Source organism: Carassius carassius, chromosome 27, assembly GCF_963082965.1.
Source record: "Carassius carassius chromosome 27, fCarCar2.1, whole genome shotgun sequence".
In the NCBI taxonomy this organism is placed as follows: domain Eukaryota; kingdom Metazoa; phylum Chordata; class Actinopteri; order Cypriniformes; family Cyprinidae; genus Carassius; species Carassius carassius.
Genome location: NC_081781.1, coordinates 11,145,726 through 11,161,929, shown reverse-complemented (window position 1 = coordinate 11,161,929; position 16,204 = coordinate 11,145,726). Strand labels below are relative to the sequence as shown.

Below are 16,204 nucleotides of genomic sequence, written 5' to 3'. Positions count from 1 at the left end.
TTGCTGTATTATAAACATTCTTTTATAAGTTACTCTTCAAAAGTTTGGAGTCACAGAGTAAAAAAATTCAAAGACTTCCTGACCCCAAATTTTGAACATACATTAGCTAAACTGTGATCTATAGCAGTTTATCCATATTTTAGTGTAAATGTAAACACCTTTATCTCAGGTGTACAATAAAGAGCTGGAGAGTGAGTTTGGTAGCTTTGAGGACTGGCTCCACACCTTCAACCTGTTTAGAGGAAAGGCTGGAGATGACATTGACCACAATGTGGTTGATGATGACAGGATTGTGGGCAGATTCAAGGTAAGAATATATATTATATCAATCGGGCTTCAGAGATAACATTAAACATCTTATTTTTATCTGAATCTGTCTCCTTATGAACCAGGGCTCCCTCTGTATGTATAAACTCCCACTGTCTGAGGAGATCATCAGGGACGCAGGATTTGACCCAAACATGGGCATGTTCCAAAGTATTCCTCACAATGACCCTATAAATGTTCTCATAAGGATTTATATCATTAGAGTGAGTGAATTCAGCTTTGAATTGTAAGTATAATTCAGACGTCACTGTCTCTAAAGTTACATGACTCTCTTCTCAGGCCACAGACCTGCATCCCGCGGATATAAATGGTAAAGCAGATCCTTATATAGTCATTCGCTTGGGAAAGTCAGAGATTCGGGACAAGGAGAACTACATATCCAAGCAGCTAAATCCTGTCTTTGGAAAGTGAGTAGGCTATACTATTATACTGGTTAAAGTTCAAACAAGAAAATCGTTTCTTGAAAGCACACTGTCTTCTCTTTCCTGTCCTTAAGATCGTTCGACATAGAGGCTACATTCCCAATGGAGTCCATGCTGACGGTTGCAGTATATGACTGGGATTTGGTTGGAACTGACGACCTGATTGGTGAGACTAAGATCGATTTGGAGAACCGATACTACAGCAAACACAGAGCCACATGTGGCATTGCATCCAACTACTCTGTGTGAGTACTTTCTTTCTCGACTTTCTTTAAGTTATCAACACATTGAGTATGAACCTCTCAAATCTTTATAGAACATATAAACATTTGAACATATGAAGTATTTTATTTATGGGGATGTCAATCAATACATTCATTTTACATATTGTAACAATTCATAAAATGAATGCATATTTCAACATTTATAAATGTGACAATAATAACAGAGCAGCCATATCCAGCATAATCCGTTCAGTTGAGTTTCTTTATATAAATAATGCTTATAAGTCTTTATAATTAATGTGTTAAACTGACAGTCTTATGATGTTTTTATTTTTTATTTTTTCACTGTGAAACCATCCAGCCATGGTTACAATGTATGGCGTGACCCTCAGAAGCCAACCCAGATCCTTGCTAAGTTGTGCAAAGAAGCTAAACTGGATGGACCCAACTATGGACCTGGTGGGAAGGTCAAAGTTGCAAACCGCATCTTTCTTGGGCCAACAGATATTGAAGATGAGAGCGGTGAGACATTTACAGAGCTTATACACCTTTTATGTTTTCTCTGATCATATATGAAAAGACATTAATTTCATTTGGCTTACAGGTCTGAAGAAGCAGACAGAAGAACACTTGGCTCTTACGGTTCTAAGGCATTGGGAGGAGATCCCACGTGTTGGTTGCAAACTCATCCCTGAGCATGTGGAGACCAGACCGCTCCTCAACCCAGACAAGCCAGGCATAGAGCAGGTATGCAAGAGTCTGCAACAAATCACCACTGTGATTACCAAGGACATACTCCAAGGTTCACCAAGTGACCTTGATAAACTGTCCATCTTTGTAACACAGTTCTCAGCAAGAATAAACATCTGAATCAGTTAAATGAGAACATTGTAAAACAAAATAATTAACTATAAGCTCCTCGAATTTTCACAATCTCACAGGGAAGGATTGAAATGTGGGTGGACATGTTTCCTATGGATGTACCAGCACCAGGACCAGCCATTGACATATCACCACGCAAACCAAAGAGGTAGATGATTCTGTTCAGTGTCTCGAGTTTTGTTGCTTTTCCTTAATTTGTCACAGTTAAGGTATTAATGTTTTATTTGTACATAATGTTGCCTTAATGTTTACATGTTTTTCCTTAAAGTTCCTTGGTGCATTGAACAAAATGTCATTTTTGATATGTGCATCAGTGAGTGTAGCCTTGAAGAGGATTGGACAAAAAATAGCAAGCTTTAATAATCAGTCTTGCTGAGATCACATACTTGGATCATTATGTCACAAGGTGACGATCTTTAGGGGCGGAACCAAAATTCGGGAAGTTTGGTTCCGCCCGGAAGTGTTTCCGCCCGGACCGGAAAAACAGAACACCGGAACTTCCGGTAGCGCCGTAAGAAGGAAAATCAGGGAATTCGATGCACCTGTGCCTAGTTAGGGACAGCGGTTGGTGATTGGAGGATACGCTGGACAAGGCAGTACTTAAGGCCAAGTTATTTCACAGTCTAGGAAGCTCTCTTTGGTGTGTGTGAAGCACTGGGTTGTGCCCGTCTTGGTACGCTGCTGGTAGCTGTCTAACTCTCTCTCTCCCTCAGGCTGGAATTGTATGATTGTGAAGACATCGCGAACCTTAAAGGTTGAGAAGTGAACCGATTATACGGCGAACTGAGACGACGTGAAAAAGGGGATTGGAAGTGGCATTGATGTGAGTACTAAGAGCCAGTCGAAAGTGCCCTGTATATTGACCTGGCGTTGTGTAGATCTCTCCAGGAGGAGGAGGGTGGCCCTACCCCTAATATAGTGTGGTGGGAGAGCCGAAGGAATACTTATTGAAGTAGTCGCAACGACGACATCACTAGCTAGGCCGCATATTCCATCGCCAGATCCGAACCAAGCGAAGTGAAGGAAGACGGGTGTCCTTTCCGTACACTGAGTGTGGTGGGTGAGTCTTCGTGCTGTGAAAACCTATAATTTTGACGTGGTGTTGTATATTGCTGTGGGCTGCTGTGTATTGCCGTGTGTCCTGTCAGATAAACCCCCGCCTTCACGCACTTCGGCGTGGGAGGACAAGGAGATTGCTGGTCCTGGCCTAGTTCAGTACAGTATATGTTGTGAGCGTGCTTCAGATCTCCGGAGATAGCACGGTACGCTGTGTCCAGCCCAGAGGTGAAAGCCATCCAAAGCAGAGTAACTGTGTTTTGTGTCTAAGTTGATACCTGTGGAGAGGAAAGGAAAGAGAGTGAGTAACACAAGGAGAAACAGAGGAAACCTGTACTTACAGTGCGCTGTGTTCAGCCCAGAGGTGAGAGCCATTCAAAGCAAACTAACGGTGCTATTGTGCCCAAGTTGATATCTGTGGAGAGAAAAGGAGAGAGAGGGAATAACACGAGGAGGAATAGAGCGAACCCTGTACTTACAGTACGCTGTGTCCAGCCCAGAGGTGAGAGCCATTCAAAGCAAACTAACTGTGCTATTGTGCCCAAGTTGATACCTGTGGAGAGAAAAGGAGAGAGAGTGAATAACACGAGGAGGAATAGAGCGAACCCTGTACTTACAGTACGCTGTGTCCAGCCCAGAGGTGAGAGCCATTCAAAGCAAACTAACTGTGCTATTGTGCCCAAGTTGATACCTGTGGAGAGGAAAGGAGAGAGAGAGTGAATAACACGAGGAGGAATAGAGCGAACCCTGTACTTACAGTACGCTGTGTCCAGCCCAGAGGTGAGAGCCATTCAAAGCAAACTAACTGTGCTATTGTGCCCAAGTTGATACCTGTGGAGAGAAAAGGAGAGAGAGTGGGTAACACGAGGAGAGACTGAGGGAACCTGTACTTACGCCGCTGCCTGTGGAGAAAGAGAAAGCGAGTGAGCACCCAAGGAACGAACTGTGTGAACCAGTACTTACTGTGAGCTGTAATCAGCGAAGAGGTGAGAGCAAAACCAAGCTGAACTAACTGTGCCTGTGTGTCCCAGCCGCTGCCTGTGGAGAAAGAGAAAGCGAGTGAGCACCCAAGGGACGAACTGTGTGAACCAGTACTTACTGTGAGCTGTAATCAGCGAAGAGGTGAGAGCAAAACCAAGCTGAACTAACTGTGCCTGTGTGTCCCAGCCGTTGCCTGTGGAGAAAGAGAAAGAGCGTGAGCACCCAAGGAACGAACTGGGTGAATCAGTACTTACTGTGAGCTGTAATCAGCGAAGAGCTGTTGCCTGTGGAGGAAGAGAAAGAGAGTGGGCACCTCGAGAACGAACTGAGTGAACCAGTACTTACCGTGAGCTGTATTCAGCGAAGAGGAGGAAGAAGGAGGGCGCTACGAATACCTAAGACTCAGGCCGGGGCCCGAGCCCCACGCCCCGGATCCCCGTGGCCCCCTTGCTCCCTGACCTCTTCCCGGCCATAGCCCATCTGGAGGGCCGAGTCAGAGTTTAGTTTTAATTGCCCTTTCCCTATTCCCTAAGCTATTTTTAAATATTTAAATAAAGATTGTTTTATCACTTACTTGTTCTCGTGTTGCTTGGCCATTGGGTCGGGTTTGGGGACCTCCTCGAGGTGGAAGTTGAGAAGGGGTGTGGCTTAGTTAAAGCATAGCCAGCCCCTGGGTGTGACAGATTTGGCGTAGTCGGCAGGGTTTCCACCTCGAGTTGAGTAACCAAGGTCGTCCAATGACCGACAACGCGGGGCTTTCAGCCCAACCCCGTGCCATGCCCGTTTTTATGGGGAGCCCCTGGATTCAAAAATATGGGGGGACAGAATCCGAGGTACGATTGTCTGAATGGAAGGCTCAACTAGAGTACTTGGCCGACCTACAGGGCCTTAGTGCAGCCCAGCGGCTTCAATTTGTGTTAAACTCCCTGGATGGAGAAGCGCGGCGAGAGGTGCATGCCGCCCCCGAAGCCGTTAGAGCCAACGCCCAAACCGTGTTCCAGTTCCTCACTGAACAGTATGGTGACCACACCCCCGTAGCTGTCCTTCGCTCCCAGTTCTTCAATTGTAAGCAGGGCCCCCGCCAACCGATTAGAGCTTTCGCCCTGAGGTTGCGAGAGCAATTCGCCCGACTACAGACCCGTCGGGACCACGGGTTGGGAGATGGAGAGACTCTATTGCGGGACCAGTTTCTTCTGGGGTTGAAGGAGGGTCCGGTGAGACAGAGCCTACGTATCCAGTTTCGAAGGGACCCGGGTCTTACGTTCGAAGATCTGAAGAAAGAGGCACTGGCCCTGGAAGGTGATGAGACTGAGGTGAGTGGTTCCCCAGTGTGTGCGGTTGTCAGTGAAGTAGCACCAGCACAACCCGGAGGCCCTGACTGGAAGCAAGCACTGAAGGCTGAACTTTTGAAAGATGTCCGCGATCAGATGTCTGAACTGTCTAAAGCCCTCGTAGGAGAATTGCGCCAAGGACGGGCGCGGGAGGAACCACGGCCGGCGCCCCGAGACCGAGTGTACTCAGAGGGAGGCCGAGAGCCGTTCAGGCGCCCGAACCACTTTAACCGGCCCCGTTTCGAATGGGACGAGCAAGGGCGACCCATCTGCAACCGCTGTGGCAAACCAGGTCACTATAGCCGCCAGTGTGGGCCCCGCAGGGCGTCAGAAGGGGGTTTTTAGGTCGGCCGGCCACTGTGGGTCGTGTGGCCGGGACCCCTCGAGAAGACCCTGGAAGAGGATATGGCTCTAGGAGCCAGATGATTGGGCGTAGCCCCGTGGCGAAGGTGAGAGTGTGCGGCAAGGAGATTCAATGCCTGGTAGACACAGGCTCCCAAGTGACGTTGTTTGCTGAGAGTTTATCCGAAGAAGTGTTTGGGAAACAAGGGGCACCAGGGGCGGAGGCCCCCTGGCTTACTCTGAAGGGCGCAAACGGCCTCGACATCCCATATATTGGCTACCGATTGACGGACCTAGAGGTTCACGGAGTGATGGTCCCCCAGAAAGGTGTGATTATCGTGCAAGACCATTGTCTGGGTGCACATCGAGCCCTGTTGGGCATGAATGTCCTCGCTGATTGCTGGGAAGAGCTATTTCGGGCTAGGCCCGTATCGAAGATACCACCTGCAGAGAGGCCCAAGTGGGAGTGTGTGGTAGCTGACTGTCGAAGGGTGCAAATGAGCCAAGTCCGCAGGGAACAGGAAGAGGTAGGAAGAGTGATGTGTCGTTTTGCTTTGTCTGTCCCCGCAAAAAGTGAGGCTGTTGTGTGGGCGCGAGTACCGCCCCGAAGAGCGGGCCCAGAAGAGTGGGTGCTGGTGGAGCCCCATGTGGATTGTCCACAAGTGGAAGTGGCACGAGGACTATCGACGGTCCGGCGGGGGAGAGTCCCCGTGAGGATACGGAATGTACATCCATACGCGGTGCAACTACATCGGCACCAACGATTAGCCCGTCTGACAACGGTTACATCCCACCAAGTAAGGGAAGAGAGGGATATTAGTTTTCGTCAGGTGTGCCCCACTGTCATCGAGGTGGCCCTGACACAAGTAGACACCCCATGGGGTGGTATGGAGAGGAGTGTGCCGAGCCACCTGGCGGGTGAGTCGTTACAAGGGGAGGATTTAGAGCAGGCACAGACACAGAAGTTACAGGCCCTCCTTCGGAGATGGCAGCATGTGTTCGCCACCCACGATGAAGACTACGGATGCACCCAGGTGGTACAACATCATATACCTACCGGGGATGCAGGGCCCAGCCGGGAGAGGTATCGCCCAATTCCGCCCACTTTGTATACCGAGGTACGTACACTCCTGCAAGGCATGCTGAAGCAAGGAGTTGTTAGGGAAAGCAGCAGCCCGTGGGCGGCCCCCATAGTGCTGGTGCAAAAGAAGACGGGGGCTTGGAGATTCTGCGTGGACTACCGTAAGCTGAACCTCGTGACTAAGAAAGACGCTTTCCCTTTGCCACGGATCGAAGATTCGCTTGCCAGCCTCACGCAGTCGGCATGGTACTCTACCCTAGATTTGGCCAGTGGCTACTGGCAGGTGCAGGTGGCCGAAGCAGACCGGGAGAAGACTGCCTTTACAACCCCGTTTGGACTATTTGAATGGGACCGGATGCCTTTCGGGCTCTGTAACGCTCCGGCCACCTTCCAGCGGCTGATGCAGCGGTGCTTGGGAGGTCAGTTAATGGAGTCAGTATTAGTTTACCTGGATGATGTGATTGTCTACTCCCCAGATTTTGATTCACACCTGAGGCACCTCGAGGAAGTCTTTCGGGCCATGGAGAAGTACGGATTGAAACTACAGCCCAATAAGTGTCACTTACTACGGAGAGAAGTCAACTTTCTGGGCCACGTGGTCAGTGCGGCTGGAGTGTCCGTAGATCCTGGAAAGGTATCGGCCGTGAAGGACTGGAAGGCCCCGAGGACAGTGAGGCAAGTGCGATCCTTTTTAGGATTTGTGGGATACTATAGGCGTTTCATAAAGGACTTTTCAAAAATTGCTAAACCCCTTAATCAGTTGCTGGTTGGCACAGGTCGTAACCGGGGCCGGGGGTCGCCCAACGTAGACTGGGATGCAAATTGTGAGTCGGCGTTCCAGACATTGAAGCAGGAGCTGCTACAGGCCCCTATCTTGGCATACGCAGATTTCACAAAACCATTCCTTTTGTATACAGATGCCAGCAATCTCGGGCTGGGAGCGGTGTTGGCTCAACGGCAGGACGGAGTTGAGAGGGTCATCGCGTACGCCAGCCGGAGCCTCCACCCAGCCGAGAGGAACGATGCGAACTATAGTTCTTTCAAATTGGAGCTGCTGGCGTTGAAGTGGGCCCTAAGTGAGAAATTTAAAGACTACCTCTGGGGTGCCAAGGTGACGATCATTACAGACAATAACCCATTAGTACACTTACAGACGGCGAAGCTGGGAGCCGTGGAGCAGCGGTGGGTGGCCCAACTGGCCAACTTTGACTATCAACTACAGTACCGACCAGGGCGTGAACACATGAACGCGGACGTCCTCTCAAGGCTGCCCGAAGCGGAAAGCCCCGGAGGGGCCAGCCCGGAGGAGGGCTATATGGTAGGAGCAGTAGAGGCACCAGGCAGCAGACAAGAGGCCGTGCCTGAGAACTGGGGATGGGATCCCCGTCGGTGGAGGGAGAGACAGGCCAGGGATCAAGATGTGCGGCTGGTAAGAGAATGGCTGGAACAGGGCCGACGGCTGACGCCAGCGGAGAGGTTAGCCCAGACGGATACTGGGAGGAGGCTGCTGGGGCAATGGGACAGGCTGGAGCTGAGAGATGGCGTTTTGTGCAGAAGGGTCAGTGACCCGAAGTTGGGCGAAGAAGTACGCCAGATCGTGGTACCCGCAGATGAGGTAACGGCTTTAGTTTCGGCGTACCACAACCAGTTGGGGCATCAGGGACAGGAGAGGACCGTGTCCCTGCTTAGGAGATTCTTCTTTTGGCCCGGGCTAGAGGCATCGGTGCACGCCCTAATTCAAGCTTGCCCGAGATGCATATTGTTTAAGTCCAGACGGGAGGTCCGAGCGCCAATGGTACCCATCCATGCGAAGGCCCCCCTTCATATCATGGCTATGGACTTCTTGACACTGGGCCGACCACGAGATCGCTACCAGAACATCTTGGTAATAACGGATTTGTTCACAAAGTACGCTTGGGCTATCCCCACCCTCGACCAGACTGCAACCACCACCGCTACAGTTTTATGGCGGGCCGTCTTCCAGACGTTCGGATGCCCGGAGTTTCTGCACTCCGATCAAGGAGCCAACTTTGAGTCCAGGGTAATTAGAGAACTATGCCAGTTGTACGGTTGCACGAAAACTCACACCACTTCGTATCATCCTCAGGGGAACGGCGGCTGTGAGAGATTCAATCAGACCCTATTGGGGCTGCTGGGGACCTTGGACCAACAACGGCAGGACGATTGGGTGAGTGCCTTGCCAAACCTCCTACAGGCCTATAACAACAGTATACATAGTACTACGGGTTACGCTCCCACTTACCTGATGTTTGGCAGACACATACGAATGCCTACTGACCTGGTCCTAGGAGTGATAGCCGACCAAGAGGAAGCAAGTGTAACGGAGTGGGTGGGGCGCCATCACCAGCGCTTGCATTTCGCCTACGAGCAGGTGTCGAAAAGGATACAGACGGCAGGAGAGAAAAGTAAGCGGTTGTATGATCGGACTGCTAGAGAAGCCCCTCTACTGCCAGGAGAGAGGGTGTTGGTGAGAGATAATCGGCGGCAGGGGAAGGGGAAACTGAGTGACCGTTGGGAGGCCACCCCTTATGTAGTCTGCCGGCAGCAGAGGCCGGGGCAGCCGGTCTATACCATCCGGCCAGAAGGGAAGTCAGGCCCCGACCGTGTGGTGCACCGGAACATGATTCGCCCATGCCCTAACTACCCTGAAGCCGTGGAAGAAGTCCCCACGGAACCTGTACCAGCGGCCCCCTGGATTGAAGGTTGGGCTGTGGTACCAGGGAGACCCGTGGTGGCACCACCCCCGATCGCCCCGAGAGAACCAGAAGCAGCCCCTGAACAAGCTGAGCCCGATTCACCAGTGAGACGATCCCAGCGAGAGAACCGAGGCCGACCCCCTGCCCGCTATGGGGAGTGGACAGCCCGAGGACGTTCTAGGGACTAGAACGGATTGGCGGGGGAGGATGTCACAAGGTGACGATCTTTAGGGGCGGAACCAAAATTCGGGAAGTTTGGTTCCGCCCGGAAGTGTTTCCGCCCGGACCGGAAAAACAGAACACCGGAACTTCCGGTAGCGCCGTAAGAAGGAAAATCAGGGAATTCGATGCACCTGTGCCTAGTTAGGGACAGCGGTTGGTGATTGGAGGATACGCTGGACAAGGCAGTACTTAAGGCCAAGTTATTTCACAGTCTAGGAAGCTCTCTTTGGTGTGTGTGAAGCACTGGGTTGTGCCCGTCTTGGTACGCTGCTGGTAGCTGTCTAACTCTCTCTCTCCCTCAGGCTGGAATTGTATGATTGTGAAGACATCGCGAACCTTAAAGGTTGAGAAGTGAACCGATTATACGGCGAACTGAGACGACGTGAAAAAGGGGATTGGAAGTGGCATTGATGTGAGTACTAAGAGCCAGTCGAAAGTGCCCTGTATATTGACCTGGCGTTGTGTAGATCTCTCCAGGAGGAGGAGGGTGGCCCTACCCCTAATATAGTGTGGTGGGAGAGCCGAAGGAATACTTATTGAAGTAGTCGCAACGACGACATCACTAGCTAGGCCGCATATTCCATCGCCAGATCCGAACCAAGCGAAGTGAAGGAAGACGGGTGTCCTTTCCGTACACTGAGTGTGGTGGGTGAGTCTTCGTGCTGTGAAAACCTATAATTTTGACGTGGTGTTGTATATTGCTGTGGGCTGCTGTGTATTGCCGTGTGTCCTGTCAGATAAACCCCCGCCTTCACGCACTTCGGCGTGGGAGGACAAGGAGATTGCTGGTCCTGGCCTAGTTCAGTACAGTATATGTTGTGAGCGTGCTTCAGATCTCCGGAGATAGCACGGTACGCTGTGTCCAGCCCAGAGGTGAAAGCCATCCAAAGCAGAGTAACTGTGTTTTGTGTCTAAGTTGATACCTGTGGAGAGGAAAGGAAAGAGAGTGAGTAACACAAGGAGAAACAGAGGAAACCTGTACTTACAGTGCGCTGTGTTCAGCCCAGAGGTGAGAGCCATTCAAAGCAAACTAACGGTGCTATTGTGCCCAAGTTGATATCTGTGGAGAGAAAAGGAGAGAGAGGGAATAACACGAGGAGGAATAGAGCGAACCCTGTACTTACAGTACGCTGTGTCCAGCCCAGAGGTGAGAGCCATTCAAAGCAAACTAACTGTGCTATTGTGCCCAAGTTGATACCTGTGGAGAGAAAAGGAGAGAGAGTGAATAACACGAGGAGGAATAGAGCGAACCCTGTACTTACAGTACGCTGTGTCCAGCCCAGAGGTGAGAGCCATTCAAAGCAAACTAACTGTGCTATTGTGCCCAAGTTGATACCTGTGGAGAGGAAAGGAGAGAGAGAGTGAATAACACGAGGAGGAATAGAGCGAACCCTGTACTTACAGTACGCTGTGTCCAGCCCAGAGGTGAGAGCCATTCAAAGCAAACTAACTGTGCTATTGTGCCCAAGTTGATACCTGTGGAGAGAAAAGGAGAGAGAGTGGGTAACACGAGGAGAGACTGAGGGAACCTGTACTTACGCCGCTGCCTGTGGAGAAAGAGAAAGCGAGTGAGCACCCAAGGAACGAACTGTGTGAACCAGTACTTACTGTGAGCTGTAATCAGCGAAGAGGTGAGAGCAAAACCAAGCTGAACTAACTGTGCCTGTGTGTCCCAGCCGCTGCCTGTGGAGAAAGAGAAAGCGAGTGAGCACCCAAGGGACGAACTGTGTGAACCAGTACTTACTGTGAGCTGTAATCAGCGAAGAGGTGAGAGCAAAACCAAGCTGAACTAACTGTGCCTGTGTGTCCCAGCCGTTGCCTGTGGAGAAAGAGAAAGAGCGTGAGCACCCAAGGAACGAACTGGGTGAATCAGTACTTACTGTGAGCTGTAATCAGCGAAGAGCTGTTGCCTGTGGAGGAAGAGAAAGAGAGTGGGCACCTCGAGAACGAACTGAGTGAACCAGTACTTACCGTGAGCTGTATTCAGCGAAGAGGAGGAAGAAGGAGGGCGCTACGAATACCTAAGACTCAGGCCGGGGCCCGAGCCCCACGCCCCGGATCCCCGTGGCCCCCTTGCTCCCTGACCTCTTCCCGGCCATAGCCCATCTGGAGGGCCGAGTCAGAGTTTAGTTTTAATTGCCCTTTCCCTATTCCCTAAGCTATTTTTAAATATTTAAATAAAGATTGTTTTATCACTTACTTGTTCTCGTGTTGCTTGGCCATTGGGTCGGGTTTGGGGACCTCCTCGAGGTGGAAGTTGAGAAGGGGTGTGGCTTAGTTAAAGCATAGCCAGCCCCTGGGTGTGACAATTACACCCTTAAGCAAGGAACAGATTGCTTTGTTTTCGGGACTGCTTGTGCAATTAATATTCTTTGGATGACTTAAAAGCTTTGGATGAAGAACTGGCTGTGAATGGTGAATTGCCAAACTACAGAATGTCTTTTTATCTCACTTAATTTGTATAATTGTTTACTATAATGATTTTTAACTGCGTTTACAGTAACTACAGCGATGCTACTGTGATTCAGCTAAAGAGATGACACCAAAAGTTGTAGAAAAAACACATCCTCCTTGTTCTTTTTGCTCTCATACTTGCTCTGTCAGCTTCACGCCTCTCATCTGCCTTCATTTTTTCATGTTAATCATCTACTGTGAAGAAGCTGCCAATTTTTAATGAGGCCTGTACTGTGAAACTGTCCTCCTTTAGTCTGGGATACATATTTGCTGCAAAAAGTCAAAATGTGTAGTTGCACCTTATTGACATAAATATAAGAAGCTATTTGCATATTCAATATCACTATACAACACTGTGCGCTTACTAAACTCTAAAAAGGTAAAGTCATTTCAGGAGAAGAGCAGACTATTACGTTTTGATCAAAGATTACAAAGACAAATTTGAATCAATTACAAGAACAGGAACCTACATTAAGAAAGTAAAAAGGATCATGCTGACTGCAGTTTTTACCTAATCTAGTCAAATAATTTTTGTCATTTTAATAAAAATATTTTTTCTTTTAAATCTAAAAAGTTACTGTAGTTTAGACTTTTTATGGTGTGAGATGATGATCCCATTTTTTTCAGATATGAGCTCAGGGTGATAATATGGAATACTGACGAGGTAATTCTGGAAGACGATGATTACTTCACAGGGGAAAAGTCCAGTGACATTTTTGTGAGGGGGTAGGTATGGGCAGGTGTGTGAAAAGTGTGTGGTTTAATCGGATACCTTTGTTTGTTTCTGTTTCCTTTTGTTGTTCGTCTGTGTTGTTGCGTTTGGTGTTATTTTGTCTATCCCTCCTCCCTGCCCCCATGTCATTGCTGTGCTGTTATCTAGCTTTGAGCTTCGTGTTATTATTTGGAACACTGATGACGTAGTTCTAGAGGACGATGCTTTCATGACAGGAGAGAAGATGTCTGACATCTATGTCAGGGGGTAAAGACGATTCGATCGCATGGCTTGAATGCTCTGCTCACCGCCTGAAGAAATCTGCACCTGCCCCTTCCATTCACAACTAATAAAAAAAACACCACCCTCCATACAGATTCAAGTTAAACTGGACCATATCATTCAAAATGATGCTGCTTTCTAGTTATCACCTCGAAATTCTTTGTATAATATTATTTTGCAATGAATTCAATTGGTTTTAAAGTTTAATTCCTCATAAATATATAATAATTCATTGGTATGGTCTTGGTTTATAGAGCCATTTTTGTTTAGTTTTGTCTTGGGGACTGATATGTCTTCATCAAATACTGCATGAAAGCATAAGATATGTCTGTTTGCATGCCAAAATCTGATTTTATAATCTGGCATGCAACATTTGTATACCAACATGTTGCTTAAGAATCTGTCTCGAGAACTTAATCTGTCTATTTTGAAAAGTTACACATACAATTATGCATGTATTGAATCCACACAGTTGGCTACTAATAGTTCAAATAAGTGCATATACAGTAGCTCTGATGTAATTCTGTTGGGACAGGCTATTCTTTCAAACTGGCAAGCTCTGCAAATCGACGCCTCACAACTTAAATAAATAGTTCACAAATATATTACAATTTGCTTAAAATGTACTGCCATCAAGTCATTCAAGATTTATTTTCTCCGTCAGAACAGATTTTTGAGAAATGTCACTTTGTTTCACTTGATCCCTAATGGATCCTCTGCAGTAAACGGGTGCCGTCAGAATGAGAATCCATACAGCTGATAAAAAACACCTTATTAATTCACAAGTAATCCACACAGCTCTAGTACATTGATTAACATCTTCTGAAGGGAAAAGCTGTGTGTTTGTAAGAAACACATAAAATGCAACATTTCTCCAAATCTGTTACGTTGTGGAAACAAACTCCCCTATATCTTGGAAGACCTGTGGGTCTATACATTTTCAGCAAAAAATGTTTTTGGGTGAACTAGTCCTTTAAGTGCAGAAAATTGACTAGATGTCAGGTCAGACATTCCTTTTTATTTTCTATTCCCAGAAAATTCACCTGTGATTTATAATAAATATTATAATTTATACTCTTTCAGATAATGTTATCAAAAAGTATCAAGGACATAACTCTTCTAAGTCATGAATTAACCATCTACTTATTCGTTGTGATTTATTATACAAATATAATAATTTGGGACCTTGTTAAAATGTTTAATAATACCTACTTTAACTGCAATGACCATGGGGTAGAATTTTGATTATTTTTATTTACTTTTAATACAGCATTGAAGTAGATGTGTATAAATACTATTTTATGCATGTTGATTATTCACCATTTTTATATATACTGTACACTTCACACATTATACAAGTATATAAATGCACTCTTTGTTCAGAACATTTGTGCATGTTTTGTCATGCGACTTACACAAGAAATGACTGATGCTTGTATATTTTTGGTATGAATATTAAAATCGTGATGCTTTTAACGATTGCAAATCATCTCCCTGCTCAGTTGGCTAAAAGGACAGCAGGAGGATAAACAGGACACAGACGTGCATTATCACTCTCTGACTGGGGAAGGAAACTTCAACTGGCGCTTTGTTTTCCCTTTTGACTATCTCATGGCTGAGGAGAAGATAGTCATCTCTAAGAAGGAATCCATGTTTTCCTGGGATGAGACCGAGTACAAGATTCCTGCTCGACTTACCCTTCAAGTATGGGATGCTGACCATTTCTCCGCAGATGACTTCCTGGGTATATTCACAATTTAGAAAGACAAAAAAAGATATTTATGACTTAGTGTATGCAAGTCATGTACTCGAGATAATTTTGGCTTTTTGAAGAAGAAACACATTTTTGTAAATAATGCTCAGTTTAAAGTGTTTATTTAAGTGTGTATAAATCATTTTGAATGCTATCTGTGTTTATTTTTGCAGGTGCGATTGAGCTGGACTTGAATAAGTTTCCCCGTGGGGCAAAAACAGCTAAGCAGTGCTCTCTCAACATGGTTCTCAAAGAGCATGAGCTGCCAACCATCTCCATCTTCAAACAGAAAAGAGTGAAGGGCTGGTGGCCATTTGTGGCCCGGGATGAGAATGATGAATTTGAGCTCACAGTGAGTAAATTTAATGAATAAAATAAATGAAAAATAATTAAAGAGCCATTTCATTACCAGATATTACCCAAATGTTATTTTACATTTGCTTGATAATTTGCCAGCTTGTGGTGTGTTGAAATGATTGCATAAGATTACCTCATTAATATTCTAACCATGTGGTGCTTGCAGGGGAAAGTGGAGGCAGAGCTCCATCTGTTGACAGCGGAGGAGGCAGAGAAAAATCCAGTAGGCCTTGGGCGGAATGAACCTGAACCACTTGAGAAACCAAAGTAAGACATAAAGCCGCTCATGTACATAAACATTTGTAAACAGTAGCTTTAGTGTATGAATAAATGTGCAATATATCATATTTCATATACCTGTGAAAGCCTGTTTCTGACTTAAGAGTAAAAAATAAAAAGATAATTGGGAGATTTAAGTTTTAAATAAGAAAAATGTAAGTAATAAAGTTGCATGGTACACCATTTAATTGTTTGGGGTCAGTAAGGTTTTTTTTTTTTTTATGGTTTTGAAAGAAGCCTCTTTTTCTCACCGAGGTAATGTTTATTTAATCCAAAATACAGTAAAAACAGTAAATGTTGTGAAATAATATTACAATTTAAAATAGCAGTTTTCTATTTTAAAATATTTTAAAATATAATTTATTCCTGCGATTCAAAGCAGAATTTTCAGCAGCCATTACTCCAGTCTTCAGTGTCACGTGATCCTTTAGAAATCATTCTTAGATGCTGATTTGGCGCCCAATAAACATTTCTTATTATCAATGTTGAAAACCATTTATGTTGAGGCTTTTGTTGAATCTATGATACATTTTTAGTATTGTTTTAATAAAAGCTCTAAACAATAGCAGTTCTTTGAATCAGAAATATTTTGTAACATTATTCGTCTTTACTGTCCCTTTTTATTAATTTAATTAATCCTCCCAAGATTAAAATGTCAATTTCTTGAAAAGGGTTTAGTGACCCCATGGCAGTGTATAAAATGACAATGTTTATTTAGTAACATTGTGAGATATAAAGTTGCTATAATAAATTCACAATGACCCTTTTCTTTTTACTCTGAG

General features: G+C 46.5%; 1 protein-coding gene across 14 annotated transcripts in view; it reads left to right on the top strand.

Annotated features, from left to right (window-relative positions):
- Positions 1–16,204, top strand: part of otofa (otoferlin a) — a 70,376-nt gene that overhangs the window by 49,928 nt on the left and 4,244 nt on the right. For 8 of the 14 annotated variants that reach the window (XM_059512633.1, XM_059512635.1, XM_059512634.1 and 5 more), the window contains 11 exons: positions 170–307; positions 393–530; positions 607–734; positions 824–994; positions 1,335–1,495; positions 1,578–1,720; positions 1,915–2,003; positions 12,920–13,018; positions 14,536–14,777; positions 14,960–15,138; positions 15,310–15,410. In XM_059512633.1, the coding sequence (XP_059368616.1) occupies positions 170–307; positions 393–530; positions 607–734; positions 824–994; positions 1,335–1,495; positions 1,578–1,720; positions 1,915–2,003; positions 12,920–13,018; positions 14,536–14,777; positions 14,960–15,138; positions 15,310–15,410 (1,589 nt within the window). Of the gene's footprint in view, positions 1–169; positions 308–392; positions 531–606; positions 735–823; positions 995–1,334; positions 1,496–1,577; positions 1,721–1,914; positions 2,004–12,666; positions 12,766–12,919; positions 13,019–14,535; positions 14,778–14,959; positions 15,139–15,309; positions 15,411–16,204 lie in introns of all 14 variants that reach the window. The other 6 variants (XM_059512639.1, XM_059512638.1, XM_059512627.1 and 3 more) reach the window with 1 other exon arrangement.